This window comes from Empidonax traillii, unplaced genomic scaffold (genome assembly GCF_003031625.1).
Source record: "Empidonax traillii isolate 1590-97213 ecotype Southwest subspecies unplaced genomic scaffold, ASM303162v1 scaffold123:size1378231, whole genome shotgun sequence".
In the NCBI taxonomy this organism is placed as follows: Eukaryota; Metazoa; Chordata; class Aves; order Passeriformes; family Tyrannidae; genus Empidonax; species Empidonax traillii.
The window spans coordinates 375,429-393,549 of NW_020955316.1; the positions used below are offsets into that span (position 1 = coordinate 375,429).

At 42.8% G+C, this 18,121-nt stretch overlaps 1 protein-coding gene across 2 annotated transcripts in view; it reads right to left on the minus strand.

Moving 5' to 3' along the window:
* SESN3 (sestrin 3) overlaps positions 1-13,771 on the minus strand; it is a 41,235-nt gene extending 27,464 nt beyond the window's left edge. The window contains exon 1 of one of the 2 annotated variants that reach the window (XM_027883289.1): positions 13,637-13,771. In XM_027883289.1, coding sequence (XP_027739090.1) covers positions 13,637-13,732 — 96 coding nt within the window. In that variant the 5' untranslated portion in view covers positions 13,733-13,771. The remainder of the gene's footprint in view (positions 1-13,636) is intronic. The other variant, XM_027883290.1, reaches the window with a different exon arrangement.
* Between the last annotated feature and the right edge of the window lie 4,350 nt (positions 13,772-18,121).

Here is an 18,121-nt window from a genome sequence, read left to right on the forward strand (position 1 = left end):
ATCCTCTCAAGCACCTTTCACTTACCAACTACTATGTACAACCAAATTCTATTCTGAGACATAAGAAAGTCAAGCAAATGGCACTAGCATGGGTTTTCAAACTGTTTTTCCCACACATTTTATGTACAAAATGATCATAGCAGTTATTTTAAATCTGTGTGCAGGAACTATCGTAAGTGTCATGGAAGTGACTTGCCAAAATTCAGAAAACCAAATCCTGTCATAGAGAGTAAGGAGGGGAATATGCTCCCCTCAGTACTAAAGCTCCCCCAGCTACTTTTCTGCCATCTCTTTCACACAGGATTGTGAAAGGCACTAGCTTCAGTCTTGGAAAGCAACTCTGAACTGCTGAGCTTGCTGTCAAAAGCATGTCAAGAAATTTTAATTGATTGCCTCCTGGCTGTCACAGTCCATGCATAGTGTGCTTTTACCACCTCCAATAAAAGGATTAGGAACCAACCAGCAGGTGACAAGCTCAAGCAGAGGTACTTAACCTTTTCCACTATCCGCAACTAAGCTGTGAAAATCCTTGCTATAAGATGCTGCAGACACCTGAAGTCAGCGTGTTTAAAAGTGTTCAAGTTCATGGAAGAGAATTACAAGAATGTTTATTAAATATGGAGAAATCACCTCTAGCTCTGGAAGTTTAGAAGTTGCAGATACCTGGGAGACTGGGAGACGGTGCTGTGGGAGTGTCATGACAAACTGCTCCATTTTGTGTCCCCTTCCTTCAGTATCTTCCCTTGGGCATTGTCAGAGACAGGACACTGAGTTTCAACCTGACCTGCTATATCTGCCCTAATGCTGTCATATATCTGCATCAGATTGGTTCGACAATACTACTTACTCTATAAATCCTATTTTAAAACGGAACCTATTTTCTAACAGAGATAGGAATTGGCATCCCCCAAACAAGGATACATTTTAGCTAAACTGGATCATTATAGAAATAAGCATTGTTCTAATCCAGTCTAGAAGATGCAGCACATGTTATGGAGCTCCTTAGTGAGTGGGTGAGCAAATTCCTACACTGCCTGTTCAACACAAGGTGGTATCGTATGATTTACTTCAGAATCTTTACAACATTACACTTCAATTCTTTACTAGCACTGGTTTTAGGAAGCAAGTGTTATTCTTCCCCTTTTCTGAATGCACCTTATCAGACGTTCCATCAATTTAGATCTGAAAAAGGTGAAGAAAAAAAAATCCATAGCATTAAAACATGAAGACAATATACTTACAAACCCTTTCTACTCAACTGAGTTAGTGATGTTTGTTTAGATGGATGGTATCTAACCGGAAGAAAATAAGCCCATATTGGCTACACTACCCCATCATGAAAAACTTTAGCTAAGCTGTTCATGTTAACATTCAAGACAACATCAAAATATTAAAACATGAAGCTGATATAAGGTTTCTAATTTATAGCAAACAAAATTTGGGGTCAATGCTCCTTAAATTTTAAGTTAATCCACTGAAAAACTTTTAAAAGAAAATGAGAAGCACCTTTGGCACAAGTTTCTTGGACAAATGCTCGTGTACAACTGATGACCACTGACCATTTTTGCTATAGTTCAAATAATGTAAGGAATGCTGATGCTGTTCTCCTAGCTCTGCCTGGAAAGGGATAGTCCTCCCGGACATCCAAAAGGAGCAATGTCCTCCTGCTTTAAGAGAAGCACCTTTTTTTGCCATCTTTCCTTGGTCGATGACTCAAACAGAAAGAATGTGCCAAACGAAAAATTAAATCTCCCTGACTAACACGCTTTACCTTTAGCCTAAAGGTACAATTTCCAAGAGCTAGCGCCTTGCTGTCTAAGCCAGGAGTTTAAACCTCTTTTGATTAGTTGACTTGTAAGCATTTTTCAGAAGGAGATGGCATCCACACCATGCCTCTGAGTTTACTGAAGTAAGTCTTCTTACACAGTCTCCTTGAAAGAATTCCAGAAAAATTGTATAGGTGCTAGGGCCACAAATGGAAAACCATGGGTGAGCCATTTTGATTCTTCATCTGATAGGAAATCCTAAACCGGTCACCAATTATAGAAAATTACTTCTGCAAGGAGTCTTGTTTGCAAAGGCTGGAGACTGCTGTACAGTGAGCAAGGAGCTGACACACTAACTGTTTTATATTTGATTAGTCTGGGAGAGGTCTGGGCAAGAGACAGATTGAGGAACAGCTTCATTTCTGTAGCACATTCACAAGCCACTGACTTGCTGGAATCACGGTAAGACTACTTGCAGTCTGGCAGTTTCTTCCTCTTTCTTCTTCTTTTTTTTTTTTTTCTTTTAAAGAACATTTTGCATCTTAAGCGACATCTTAGCAGAGTGAGTCACTGGTGAGATGCAATCTCTAAAACATCCTGACTTAATGTAGCTGAGCTGGTGGCAGCGAAGACCTAAGGTACAAATTTTCAAAAATGAAGACTCATAACTGTTAGAGAAGATTTATTGCATGTAAATACAGAAACTTGTCCAGAGACAGATGAGCTATTCCTGCTCTCTCCAGCCACTCAGACCAAAAAACTGACGGAATTTCAGATTTACCTCCAACCTCAGAGCTGACAGGTGTTACCATCTCCTCAGATTATTGCCTACACTTTTACTAAGAGGGCTTTTGCTATATTCTGGTGAATTAACAACTCTACAAAAAAAGTACCAGCAAGTACTACAGAAATAATAAATCCACTTATTTTATACCCTGTCTGAATAAAGACTTCTGTAGCTATGGAAGAGGAATAACCTGCACTGCCTAATGAGGTCCTCCACTGCACTCCAGTTTACTTGCCCTTCCTTCTCATGAAGTCACCAAACTCAAACTGAGCCCTTTTCATCACAGCAAGTTCACAGCCTATACTTGCAACCAGCTTAGCTCTGTACAGACAAAGGTTAGTCCGTGCAATGATTATTCCAACTTTTCTGTGAAATAAGAACCAACACCATAGACCTACCTTCTCAAACAAGACAAATTAATCATGTTGGAGGGCTGAATGCTGCCTCTGTGTATTCATGAAGTGCAGCTTAACCCAAAGGAGTGTCCCATACAAAACAGCAACAGCACTGGATAGTCAAACTGCTTTTGCTTGTACGACAAGTTTCTGTTGGATAAATAGGTCAAGTAACTACACCTTTATCTAATACCTTTTGCATAAGTGGCCTAAAGAGCAGGGGCATGGAGGGAGACCTTCCTTACACCTCCATTCCCCTTTTGCTTTACTAAGCCATGTATGAAAGACCGTTCCATCATACCCTCCGTGGGTGCAGCCTGCTCTCTTTTCCACTTATCCTCTGCTCAGGTGGAACAACCACCAAGCTCCATCTCCCCTGAAGAACTACAATGCTGGCTGCAGGCTCCTTCAACCTTTAATTACGTTAAGTTGACCTTTTCAACCAACACACCTTTCCTCCTAACTACCTGTGAAGCACCAGCATAGAAGCAAGACAAGTTTTAAATTGCTGGAATAAAAGTCACTTATTTCAAAGCAGATTCTACCTGAATGATCACTGATGTTACTGCCTCATCCAGTAACACAAAACTTGAGGTATGAATGTAATTGAACATTTTGTTTGGGTTTTCTGGAGGGAACAGAAGATGAAAATACTTTCTGAAGCATTAATATGGCATAAACTAGTTGGGAGTTTTTCAGGTTCAACCCTACTACTGCATTTGTTTAAATGTGGAGACTGCAAAATGTAGAAATACGAAATATGGTGGAGAAACAAAATGAAAAAAAACTCAAAACAAAAGGAAGAACACAGAAGGCTATGTCTGATTCTAGTGCAGATGCATTAGAGCCTGTCTTCTGAATTTCAGAGGGAAAAGCTAATCAGTCAAAATGAACTGTTGACTCATGAACATCATGCACCTCTAGTGTCTCTCAAGTGTTTTAATATGTCTCCTACCACTAGGGACAGGGATTTTCCACCACAGGATACTAACAGAGTCCTGATTTAGAGTCTCCCAGCAGTAGCGATCTGGAGTGAAAATGTCTGCAAATGAATGAAAGAGGACTTAACATGGGTGCTCAAACAGCTGCCACTGCACCCAGTGGGTGTTTCAGTCAGCCTTTGGAAGGAAAAGAACCAGCTCATAACAGGGAGAGATGTGGTGCTTTAAGATTTTATTTATAGTGTGTTGTTGTTGCCTTATTACCAGATCACAAGAGTGACAAATTGTGAGCTTCAGCAATGTTCCCACCTCATATACACAAACTGTGTGTAACGGATGTGCACAGCCACTTTGAAGTCCAGTTTACAGAGTTAGAAGCCTGGGTGCTTCCCCGTAAACAGTTGCCTTAATTTTCTAACCCTAAGCCAGTTATCGCGGTAAGTGCTCACTGGAATAATCAAATCTTGATGCTGATTTCCAGGAAGGGTCAAGGTTTGCTCTGCCTGCTGAACAGCCAGTGAGTATTTGCATGCAGGCTGGTTGACTTCAAGACACAAAACATATTGTAGTAGAGCAACATTTCAAGTGTTCTTCCATGCTGGATGACATCCAACTGGTGTCAGGTAGAATATTTAGACAGCGTGTAGGCGCTCCATTTCATTAGAGGTCTAATCAAATTTCTAAATGCTAGAACAAATTACTATTTCCACACCTCTAATCAGCAATGAGAGTGCTTTAGAGAGAGGAATGTCAATCAACTCAGAGGGAATATTTTTTATTTTTTTAGTTAATAGGCATAATTACTTTAAAACAGATTTAGAACCATATGTCCAAAACCCCTCCAGATACATTTAGACAATAATGTAACCATATTCCCTTCACCACATGCTAAAGCAGGAGATATTCAACATATTTGCAAGCACATGCTATTAAATTAGGTTCAACACTGTTAAGATAAGGCCTTATCTAATAATTTTTAACTGCGCAATCCATACAGAGGAGAGACTATATGCAGGCTGTCAATTGTTTTGTTAGCATCAGCCAGAGCAAATCCAGTGCAATAATAAACTGCCCAGAGACAGATAAAAGATGAATATGAGTAACCAGCTCTGTATTGCTCTAAGAATGGGTTACACCGAGACAGCTAGTACTTCTTCACTGTCACCAACATATCTCTGTTTTACTGAGATTATGTGGATCTGCTCAGAAGCATGAATACTGAATTTGAAAATGTTAAGTGAGGAGTCATTCTTGCAACCATTCCTCCCTTCTAAGGAACAATTTAATTGATCCTTTATAGTGTCAAATGACTCTAAAAGAATTTACAATTCTCTCTAGTTTCATGTCAAAACTAAGTTTGAATTTAATAAGCTTTAAAACAGATACAAATTACACATTTTGATTTTAAAGTGCAGCAATTGAGACATATTGACTGTATTTATGATTTTATTGCTCATTCTGAATAGATGGAAACCTGATTTTCAAGTGACCTTTTACTTTGCTTCCAAACATATTTTGCAATTGAAGAGATAACAGAGACCTATGGCTCCAAAGAATTCTCAAGAATGTGATTTCTCCTGGCTTCCATACATGTTAACCTAACATTTGTAGATGTTGGAAGACTTAAACCACAATCCAAAGGGTGATCCACACACTGACCACACAATATTCTTGTGTGATGCAGACTGTTCCAGTCTACTCAGAACACATGAGGTTAGAAACACTTCATAGTCCACTCCATTATTAATTTTTCCCACCTGATCCCCTGAGGAAAGGGACTCTTACAGCCTCACACTATTACCAAGTTCACTAGCTTGGAATCCACTAGAAATCCACTGTTGGTCTAACAAAACAAGATGCTTACCTTTAAAGAAATATGAGAGTCATTAACAACAACAACAACAAAAAAAGGTGTTTAATCAGGAGGTTGTATCTGTTTATTTATCTTACCCTAACTTGGGTAACCAGGGACATTCAGGAAAGATTCATGATATCTTGCTACATTAAGAGCACTGACTTCTATCTCTTACATTGAGCACCATCACTTATATCCTGATCAGCCCTAACTTAAGTCCCTGATTTAAGTCCCTTGGCATGGATTATGCCCTAGAAGAAAAAAGCCCATGCTTCAAAACACCTTACAATTTAAATAAGATATGAGAATGAAGATATTTCAATAAATCAATAGTTCATATGGTCTGTAACAAGAACAAAATAGTTTCTCAGCTTCATAAACATGTAATATTAATTAATTAATTAAATACCATCTACACCAGTATTTTGCCCCAACAGATAGTTATCTAATGTCTGATACGCAAGAAGCATCCTGTAATAAAAGTCTGCAACTAGTGGTTAAGAGAGACATTTTAAATTAATACACCTTGATCATGGCCTCCCCTATTATCAGTAACACTCGTTTGCCCAGGATGGCATACCAAGAACCCCATAAAATGTCTTGAACTATTGTGAATGCATTTCATGGACTGACTGATAGGCAAACAGTCAGAAAAAAAATTGTTTGTGAAGAGTATCCCTACCTCCCTGTAATGGCATTTCACAAGATATTTGACTCGTCTGCATGATGTTCCCTATAGCTTCTACTTAAAGACTACCAGGCTGGGCTGCAGAGACAACAATGGGAAGGGCCTCTGCATACAAACAGGAACACCTGCAAAGAACAGAGAAATTAAACAGCATAAATTATTTTCATGCAGGTTTTTCCAAAGCCGACGAGGTGCAATTTCTCATTAACTGAGGTCTCCCTCCTGACAATACAAATTTCTTTTCTACTAAAAATGCCCCATTTCCCCCTAGTCTATCCTGACCTACTTACACAAAAGCCAGTATTCAGCCTGGCCATGCAAACCATGCTTGAGATCCCTCCTTATTCTCCAGCCCTGCAAATGGAAATCTGATAATAAAATCTCCAGACCAACTCACCTAGCTACGGACAGCTAGGGGAGAAATATACCACTATCTTCTCTCACTCAAATCTCCCTAGCCAGGAAAAAGAGGTTCAAATAAAGAACTAAATGAGTATTAGAGAACTAAATGAGTATTAGCAGCTCCCTTGCCAATGTGGGAGAGAGAAAAAACTAAGGATGCTTAATGAACCATATTATGTTTTTCAGATTTCAAAACACTGCCATTTAAAGAGATGTGAGATTTGAAGCCCTAATTAAGTAATATGCATAAATTTAAAGCAAATGTTCACAGAGTCCACATCTCCAAACCACAGCCGATTTGGCTAATGCAACACTCCAATCCTACCAGCAGAAGTAAATTTTAGCAGAGGACAACCTCTACTCTTGAATAACCCACTCCCCAACACTAAACCTCAAAGTGTCTTTTGAAGAAAATCCTCCTCCCCACTTTCTTTACTTTCTCACCTCCATTCCTTCCCTGTAATTCAGAGAAGACTTTATGCTTCTGTTTGTTTGTTTGGTTTTTTTTTTTAATAAAAGTGACTATTCTAAATGAATGTGGTTCCTACAAGGCCACCTCTTACAGCTTTTCATTGCATAACAGCGTCCTTCACCAGAGGTTCATTTGACTCATGACACTCTCATTACAGGTCTAATGAAAATTTAATACTTCTGCTATCTCATTTTCAGTCTGTAAGACTAGGAAGACACAAGGAAATTTCTTTACACTAGCTTTTAAGGCAAAAATCAAAGAACCAAGGAACTCTCAGGACCCCGTGTGCAAAGAGCAAATACTGCGCTTCGATTCCACGACACAAAGACAATAATCACACAGGAGGTGGGAGAAAATTATTTAAAAAGGTCAGATTCTGAAAAGATACAAACTACTGAAACACTTGAGAGCATGAAGAAAGAGATAAACAGGTCAACTCTGGATTTTCACTGCATTTTTTTCACAGGAAATAGTCCTGTTCTTGGTTGGTTGTTTTTTTTCAACAAAATCTTTCAAGAAAAAGTAAGAATGAATTATGAGTGAGGGGCCTGTTGCTGCCAATTTTAACTGCCCTAAAAGGTTGGATTTGTTGCTCTTGGTTTATATCTTTACATTTTTGAATCCTAAAAGACCCATCTTCTCTCTGCAGCTGTGCAGACAGGAGTAGTTGAAGGAGTGACCCAAGCTGGTTTCACCATGTTTCACCAGTGCTCCAGGGGACTCAAAGACACAAACAATGAAGGCAGACACCATGTTTTACACAAGAGAATGTTGCTAAAATTAGAACCAATGCAAACAGAGTTAGGTTTACATGACAGACTTTCATGACTATTTTGAGAACTCCTTTAGGAAAAGGCACACTTGGAGATTCAAAGCTATCTAGGCAACCCCTCACAACTGTACTGTGAGGAAACTATTATTAAGAGGCATCAAACTACAGAAGACATCATTTGATTCTACAAATTAGGATTCTCTGTGACAGCCAAGGCTTATTGGTCTGATTTCCAAAGCCAACTAGACTATGCAACTCAACAACAAAAAAGACGCTGCATTGTGGAAAACTCAGGGTGTTTTCCAAGCACCTTTGATTTGCCTATGCTCAGAATAGATTGAACCAGACTGACTTCCCTCAAAATAGTTGGAACGTCCTTGAAAGGCCTCTTGATTTCTACAGCACAGGTAACAGCATCTCCATGCACCTTCATGACTCATGGTGACACATATATTAGCTTACACAGGCTTATGAGACCTGACATTAAACTATTTTTGGTTCACTTTTGGGCTACTTTCTTACTCACCCACACAGAACAATAAAGTGAATGAAAGTGTGTCTTTTTTTTTTTTTTTTTTTTTTTTTTTTTTTTTTTTTTTGGATATGACCTCAACTCCCTGAGCCTAGGCTAGTGCTATTGTAAGCACTGCATCATTTAATGACGTTCACTCATTTTTCTATCTTAAAAGTAGGTGCTTTTTTTGGCTGCAACAGACCCAGAACAAACTCTTCCAGAACCTCATCTCTGGACACTTCAATTTTCCAGCCTAAATGTATTAATAACCATTTTACTTCCATCTACTCCTGAGCTAGTTTCTCCTCACAGGCTCTCACCATCAGATGAATTTATAGACATGGACCATAACCCCTCTCAGCTTTTGTTTTTGCTGGATTAGAAAAACAAACTTTCAGTCTCCTTCTACAAAACCAGTACTCTGTTTCTTCCAGCACCCAGCCAGCTGACCTCTGTGCCTGTTTAATAAAGGTCCATCCATCCCAGCTTCCCTGCTATCCCACACCACAGCCCTGCAGGGTGACAGTAAGCTGCTGGTCCTCCTGCACCAACATCCTTCTCCTTGCTCCTTCCAAGGAGCTGCTCTTATTAAAAGTTACGAGTACCAAACAGCTAAATCTGTAATTCTCACATTTCACACTACTGGATTTCACACCAGTTTAACTATGCCAGTGCTCAAGGTATTCCAGCTTTCCATGAAATGTCCCTCTCTCCCTGCACAAATAACATTTACCACTTCTGCTGTGTGTATGTCTTTTAGGAATAGTCACACTCTCGTCGCGATCCAAACAGGGTTAAAGCAGATTAGTTTCAAGCAGTCCTTTGAAAACTCCCTGGCATTCTCCTCTCAGCACAGTGACTTCTCCTTTCAGCACAGCCCATCATCATTCTCATCAGTTCCCAATCACTGTAATTAACAGGAACAGAAAACCATACAAAATGTGTCAGATCAAAGGTCCCTATTGCCCAGTAACCTGTCCCTACGAGGGGGCAATAGCAGACGCATAAGAGCCAGGAAAGCATACAGAAACTATACTGAGGGGTGCTGCTATTTCATATTTACAGGTCTCATTTAATTTTTCTGTTATTAATTTGCCCAAATATTTTTCAAACCCAGTTAAACCTTTTGGTGTATAGAACATTTGGTGTTAGTGAATCCCAGAGTTTAATTTGAGCTGACTTGCAGTGATGAGTTCAACCTTTGATGTTACTTTAGATATTTAATGAAAGAAGTCTAGTTTTAGTCCATGCAAAGCTTTCAGGACACTCTAGCATCTGTCTTATTAACAAAAGACCCCTACATTAGCCTAGCGTAACCTACTTTTGGTGGTATCCTGTCATATATATTTTTTCATATTTGCTTTAGTACCTTTGTACAGTATTGAGACTTGTACTAAAGAAGGAGACTGGCATGGGAGGATGAGAAGAACTGAAAATTTTCTCCATCATATTGATGGGTATTCTCCCTCTCACTCAGGATCACTCTGATTGGGTAGGTCTATAAAAGCCAGCAACAGATGCTAGATTTCTTATACCTTTATGAGGACTCCAGCATAGAGACTGGCTCAAGCCAGGAGGGTCACCTAAGCCAGGTTAATTTCCACCTTGACAACAATGCAGTTTGCCTTTTTGAAACTGCATGCCCCCATCACCCATTTTGCCATTGCCCTTCTAGCTCCTTCACTGAAATCTAACACAAACCAAATATTTAATCCAGGAACCATGCTTATACTTATTTTCTTTTCTGTCCTACCGACCTGTATGTACATGAAAAAGAACCTTTTACTTCACATGCTTTGCAATTTGCAACTAAGCTGGAACAGCTGGCAAACCCTCCCTGTTCCTACACTTCCTGGCATATCAGGATTTTTCCATCTCCGAAGACTTTATGCTTATTCCTAAAAGCCTTTCTGAAGCAGTTAATTGTCCAAAGAAATACTGAGCCCGTCCTATATGTTTTCTTCTCACTTGCTTGGGTTATTGACTTTATTTAGGCAGGAGAACCTTGGGTTCCCATAAGGCTCCAGATCCCCTCCAGGGTTACACCCAGGAGCTCTCCCCTGCCCAGGAACTCCCTTACATACTGCATTTTCAAATGGAAGAGCTGGAGCTGTCCTGGTTACTGCAATGGCAGCAACTCGCAGCCACCTCTAGGAAATTCACAGGAACAGAACTCACATGCCATTTTAAGCACTTCCCCCCCTCCCCCCTAAATCAAATAATGATGTAGCTCTTGTATCTATGACTGTCTAAGCCCTTCTGATTAGCAGCAATTGTTCTGCAAGTAGATCTGGTTATCTAAAGTGTCCTGTAACAATAAACCCAACCGGAAATTGTATCTTTTTAATATGAAAAACCTTCTTCATAGGCAAATTTAACCCTTGAATCCTTAGCAATACTCTTAGTGCTACCCTGATAGAACTTTCCAGAATAAAACACAACTTTGATTAGTTTGAAATTGGCTGAAACCTAAAGTGCTGCATTCAGCTTTTCCTGTTTCCCTGATGAAAGGGAAACTTACTTTCACACATGAGAATCCAAAAACTTGGAGATTATTTCAAATTTCATTACATGCCACTGAGTAGAAAGCTTACCTTGCTCCTTGTAATTTTGACAACAGCACTACCTAAACTGTGAGTGTTCAAGTGGCTTCAAATAAAGACTTAAGACTGAGGAGGGCAGAAGAGATTCAACACATTTCAAGGCCAATCATTTTTTTCCAGTATGCTATCACATGAGCATTAAAAAAAACCCCAACACCATCAAAAGAACAGATGAGGCAGCACTCATCTGAAGATTATTACTCTGAGACTCAGGTCAAATTTGCATCTCGCTTCCATCAAGCCTTTTCTTTTTTTTTTTTTTTTTTTTTTTTTTTTTTTTTTTTTTTTTTTTTTTTTCCTCATGTTTTCTACTTGCATGCTTGCCAATGAAGTGCAAAAGGTTAACATTTACAGTGATTTTTATTATACCAACTTTTAAATAATTACAGATGTAGTCAGAAGCTTTGTACTTCTATGTTTATTGTTCAGCCTACAACACAGATGCAACAATGTCCCAATACAACCACTGAAAGCACAGAACAACTATGTTTCAAGAGGTTTTTATAGGCTGTCACTCAGTTTCTTGATTCTTTCCTCAGTTTTGCAATGAGAGTGGTTGAAATGACCATAGACAAAGCAAGACAGCGCTAAGCTGCCTTCCTCAACAGACCCAGCTGGGTACCTATGTTTCACCATCATCCCTAAATTACTTTAAAATAAAAAAAAAATTAAAAAAAATCAAATCCATACAAGTTTCCTGTTACCAGAAAAGGGCCATCTAGCCCTGTACCCCCCTCCCACCTCCCACTGATATTAAAGAGGTATATAAAAAAAGTCCTACCCAGCAGGATGGGATTACAGCTTCAAAAAAAATTCAGTAATTTAAATATAATTTTAGATCTACAAGTGCTGCCAAACACCACTTTATTTGTCAACAAAACATTTTGATTATTTGGCAGAACAAAGCAAGCTCCCTCCCTGCTTTCTCCACAGACATATTTGGCACCGGTTAATTTGTATGTCTTTAGACATATGTCAAGTCTGAAGCTGTTTCAGGCTTTAACCCCGCAGAACTTCTCTCTTTTAAGTACTTGTTTTTCTTAAAGCTGTAACAGCAGCAAGCTAAAGCCAAGAAGGGATTCGATCCTGCAACGAAATGGTTAAAAATCAGACTCTGCTGATGTCTGCTTCTCTGATCCATTACATTTCTTGCAAGCTGAGCTAAGAGCTGAGCACCAAGTATCAACTGTAATATGATCCAAGAGTTTATGGAAAAAATAACTGCACATACCAAGCATGCACATTTAATAAGATTTTGTTTCCATTAAAATATTCAAGAAACATGATTTTTAAGATCTGCTTCTCTCTTCCACCGATTTTTAACGTTCCTCCTCCCCCTCCCCTAAATACACACCTCCTTTTCCAAAAACCAAACCCTTACAGAAAAAAAAAAAAAAAAAAAAAGGAAGAAAGAAAAAAGCAGTCCTACTGCAGGGAAGAGAGGCTTGAAAAACAACTTTGATTGGCACTTGGCCTGACCCACAGAGGAAGAAAAACACTTTTTGGACAAAGAGCGCAAATATTTGAGCTCATTGACTTACAGGCTTTCTTAGCAATTGCAAGAACCAACCTGGAGCAAAATGTGTTGGGAGAGATTGAATTAAAATAAAACCAAAACCGGCATCGCGTTCATCTTGGGCGCTCGGGGACTCGACGCGTTTGAACAGCTCAGCAATTTTAATTCATTTGCACTGGACAAACAAAAAGCACCTCCACTAATGCTCTCCGTGAGGCAGATGTCGGGAGCAGAGGGTGCAGCCATCCCACCCCTCCGGGGGCACGGGGGGTCCGCAGGGAAGCGGCTGGGCACTGCAGGGATGGATGGGGCTTAGCGGACTGGGGGGCGGGGGGTTCTTCGGTGCCTTTATGTGTTTTAAAGCTCTAAGCTCGTAGCCCCCCGCACTTGACGCAGGTCGCGGTGGCGAATTTCACCGTTGAAATACGTGGATAATAAACTTTCCAAGCGCGGATGGGCTCCAAGTCACCCCCCTCCACACAACTCCAGACTTCAGAAAGGCTGGGCGCCCTCCAACCCCCCGGGATGGGGTGGGGGGGCAGCCCGGGGCAGGGGCCGGTGACAGCCGTCCCGAGGCGGACGGAGGCGATGGGGGTCCCGACCTGGCACCCCTTGGCACCCCCTGGGGCTACATCCCCCTCGCCCCTCCGCTGCCCCCCACCCTGCGCTCCGCAGGCACCCACCTCCCGGCAGAGCCCCCAGCCCACTGCCCCCCAGCTCCCCCACTGCCCTCCTCCATCCCCCCGCCCCACTGATGCCCTACGGCCCATTTCTCCTCACGCCACTGTCGCCGTCCGTGTACACCCTCCCCCCCGGCCCCAGCCAAGTCTCTGTCCCACCGCCTCCCGCTCCCCCGATCGCTCCTGGAAGCCTCTCCCGCAGCCCCCGCAGCTCCCGCTGCCTCTCAGCGGGCGCCCTCCGGTACCTGTCTCGGCACCTTCCGGCAGTTGCCGCACACCCGGTACTGCCCGGCGGCAGCGGCGGCGGCGCTGCCCACCGGCCCGGAGCCGAGGCGGTTCATGGTGGCGGTGAGGCCGGGCGGGACGGGAGGCGCAGGACGCTCCGTGTCCGCCGCGCTCAGCTGCCCGCGCCGCCCGCCGCCCCCATCCCCGGCCGCGGCCCCAGCGCCCGCTCCGCGCCGCCGCCCCCCGCGCACACCCCCGCGGGCCCCGCCAATCCGCAGCGCCCGCCCCGCCCAGCGCCGACGCCGCCGGCCAATCACGACGGGCCGCCCACCGCCGGCCAATGAGCAGCGCCCTGCCCGGCTCCCATCTCCGGGCAGCCTGCGAGAGGGGGCGGGGACATGGGCGGGGACTCCGCTGCCGAGGGGCGGGGCCGGCCGCGTCTCTGGGCAGCCTTGGGGAGAGCGGGGCGGGGCCGGTGCCTCGGCGCGTGCCTTCCCCCGGCCAATAGGGTGAGCGCTATGCAAACGAGGCGGCGGAGGCCCCGCCCCCAGGGCAGGGGGCTCGGCGGCGGCCTCGGTTTCCCGCTGGCTGGTCCCAGCGCTCCCGGTGCCTCTCCCGCTCCCGCTGCCTCCGGGAGGGTCCCCAGGGATCCCCAGCCTGCGGTCAGCCTCCTGCCTCGCCTGCCTGCTGGCCTACCGGCCCCGGGGCCAGATCCAGTGCCCGGCCATCGCCACCCTCCTCCTGCCGGGTGTCCCCTCCCCGTGGCGGGGTCTGCCTGTGCGCGGGGCGGGCTGCGCTCCCGGGGCTGCACATGCAAGGACATGACTGCCCTGCTGCCAGGCAGAGCAGCATGAGGTGTTTGCTCTAGGGGAAGTTGAGAGCACGCATGCGAGAGTGTGTGTGTCTCCGTGTGTGTGTGTGTGTGTGTGTGCGTGTATTTGCCTCAGGTCGCCAGGATTGTTAGGAATGATGAGTCAGGTTTTCTGGGCTCCATGCTAATGCGCGGAGATGGAGTGTATAATTAGGACAGAGGCAAATCTGTAATCTGCAGGCTCGGAGAGCTGGGCTATGAACCTCTCTTTTGCATCACGGCATCGCTGCAGTTTTCCTTGCCCGTGTGCTCCTTAGCTTTTAAATGCGCACAGAAGAGCTTTAACATGAGTAGTCGTACGGACGTCAATAAAGGTTCATTAAGTGTCGAGCGTTATATAACTCCTACTGTGAAACATGATGGTATAGAAGGATTTGGGTGTTTTACGGGAACAGAACGCTGTTACCCTATGAAATTTCTAGGCAGATTTGGAGTGCTATGTTGTTTTCAAGGTTTCTTCCGGCAAAACAATTTTAAATCAGCTGCTTGAGAACTGTGATCTGCTTTGTCTGGGAATACTTTGTATTTTTGCAAAATGAAGCGTTGTGTAATTTAGTCAACTGACTGGCTAGAAAGGGCACAATGCAATTAGTAATTTACATCTCTTAAAGGAGACTAATTGAACCTAGATCTGACTGTCTTTGAGAACTTTGAAAAGTTTCTCAGATCAGACTTTGCCACTGTAAACAAAACCCCATCCACAGTAACATTCTCCTCCATCCTTTCCCCTCCATGAGTTTCCAAAAGGATCTTTTCCTCAGGCAATGAAGCCTTCAGCAGACGGGCGCTCTGTGGACTCTGCTACTGCCATTCAATTCAGTATGGAATGCATCCAAATGTTACAGTCACAGGCAGCCATACAAAATGCTTGGAGAGGAATAAATGGAGGAGGGTTGTCTCTAGTGTACTAGAAATGGCATCTCAACACGAGAAAACAGTTTGCTCTAGTGGAGGTACTTGCTGTGCCATGTCTGAATCCCACATACTGCAGCGTGGTGCTGTTTAAACAAGGGAAAAAGTGTAGCTGAACAGGTTAGTTTGCATCATCTTATATGAATGTAATGCTAATATTTAAGTAAACAATGTGAATGCTGTAAATGGCTTTTTATTTCTTGCTGAACTCCCTTGTAATGTTATCTGAAATAAGAATTTTTAAAAGAAGCAGAAGAGGATCAGAGTTATTAAGCCACAAGCACAGGAGAGTTCACTCTTCAGCTCCAGTAAGATCACTTTGAGTCATTTGCTGTTAAAGTGCCTGGTTCAAAACTCAAACCCATTGGCAAAGATGGTAGCGGACAAGTTTGAATCACATATAAGGGAAAGATTTTGGCTGTGTTACTCCTTACTTTTAACACTGGAACATTGGCAAATACTCAGATTTCAATAATAGCATCCATTCATTTATTTTTTATCGGCAATGGCAAGTAGACGTGACTAGACATCCTCAGAAATGTAGTTGGGTCCCATTCCCCTGCTGAAATTATTTTTGTCTTGAGTGACAACTTCAGATCTTTAGCAAAGTCCATTAAACCCAGGAAAATTTGGCATTAGCCAGGCATGAAAGTTAGGCTGGCCTGTAAGGCAATTTAAAATCAAAAAAATTTGATATCTAGTCTCTATTCTGCCACAAAGGTCTTGTGAAAGAGAGCGGGACATGCATGCCCAGATGCTTGAAGCATTTGGTGGACTAACCCTAACTTAAACAATAAGCACTTAAGTACCTTTGTGTCTCCCAGTCTTGCCTTTCCCTACTTTAGTATCTGAGAAATGTCAAGAGAAGCATAAACTTTGAAAGGGTTTCATTGTTTTTGGAAACAATACAGCAAACGGAAGCTGCCTAAAACCCTTTCTTGCACCCAACAAAAATTCTTTCAGATATCTTTTCTGAAGTTCGTTTTTCCCACTACATATTCTTTTTATAAAGAATTTTAATGTCTAATAGAGATCAGAAGTATACCTACAGGGCCAGACACAGTGCTTACCCGGTATCAGATAATTAGTGTATAAACTAGAGAGAGTATCAGAATTTTCAAGTCTGTCTAGATGCGGTGTTTGGAAATGAACTGTTGTGATCTGTGTAACACTGATCCTGTAAAATACTGTGTATGTGCTGTATATGTGCCATCTGCACAGTCCTGCTGCCTGCAAAGGCTTGTGCACGTGGGCCTGATTTTGAGCCCTTGAATCATTCCATTTTGAGTTAAACATGTGCATAAGTACTGCAGAATAAAAGCCTGTCTTTGTACAAACTGTTTCTTGGTGAACATATCCACATTCTTGAAAGTTTTCCTTGTAAACTTATTTCTCAAAGAAGTATGCGAAAACATCCAGCGCTCCCTTTACAATTGTCTGGCAGATGATCCAACTGCATCTCACTTTCCATCCACTGCTGTGGATTTCCTTCAGTTTTTGCCCAGCTAATGAGTCATTAAGGAAAGCAGAATGCTAAAATTAAGATCTATTTGAGTTACAAGCAGCATGGCATCTTGACCTGCCTCAAAATTTTAAGAAGATTAACAATTCTGTAAACCAAATCAGTCCTCTTGGCTGAGGTCACCTAGACAGACTGTGAACTATTGCGGTGTAAGGATACAGTGGAGACTTTTTTTATCCATCTTGGTGATAGGGAGCATACTGGCTAGAGACCATAACATCCTGGTTTAAACAGACTTTTATCATCAATGATCAAAACTTTTTCAAAGTTTGAAAAACAAGCACGATGATAAAACAAGAAGGCAAAGGAAGTAAGGATTTCTCTGCCTCCTGACATCATCAGATACATTTTTGGTAGACACACTGCAGCCAGGTGTGGACTGCTGCCTTTGCTATAGAAGTGGATGAAGTGTGATGGCCTTTGCTAGAAGGTCTAAGTTTTCCTAATACCTTATGCAGCCTTCAAGCTAACATGGCTCAAATGGATCAGCTCAGAGACATAGGTGCATCCAAACATCGAGCTGCTTTCCTCCCCCAGAGCAGGTACTCATACTGTGGTTTAACAGTGTGATGCCAACTTTGAAATTCTGCTGGGCTGCAATATTTCCACCAGGAATTTGGACACAACGCATCTCTGCTGTCTTCCAGAAAGCATCACACCCAACAACCATTCTGTGAGAGAGCACAGAGCGATAAACATCTACTTATTTCAAGAGCAAAAAGAAGATGCTCTGTAGATTGACTGTACCGTACTGACCACGCTGTGTGTCCCAGAACAGTCAGTCTGGCTGCAATGTGCTGTGCAGGTGCTATGCGAGTGCTTGCAAAATCCACAAGAGGCTTCCCTAAGATATGCACCTACTCTAATAGCGTGTAGTGCTTTTGTTGTTCATACATTAATGAACAGCTTGATGCACCCTGAAAAGGTTGGATTGACAAGATCAAGTGTTGTAAAATCAAACTTGTTATGCAGTGAAAACGTTTGGGATACACAGACAGCTTGGAGAGAAAGGATGGGAGAGGGCAGCTGCCATGCAATAGCTCTGACTGGATTGCTGCAAGACTAGAAATCCCACACAAAATTGAAAGATCCTCAAGTTTTGCCCAGAAGCAGGAAGAGAGAGCGTGCCTGAGCACCCAGCTCTGGAGCCTTACCCGCTCTCCCTGTCTGCCTGCCACAGTAAAGAGCTATGTGCATTGG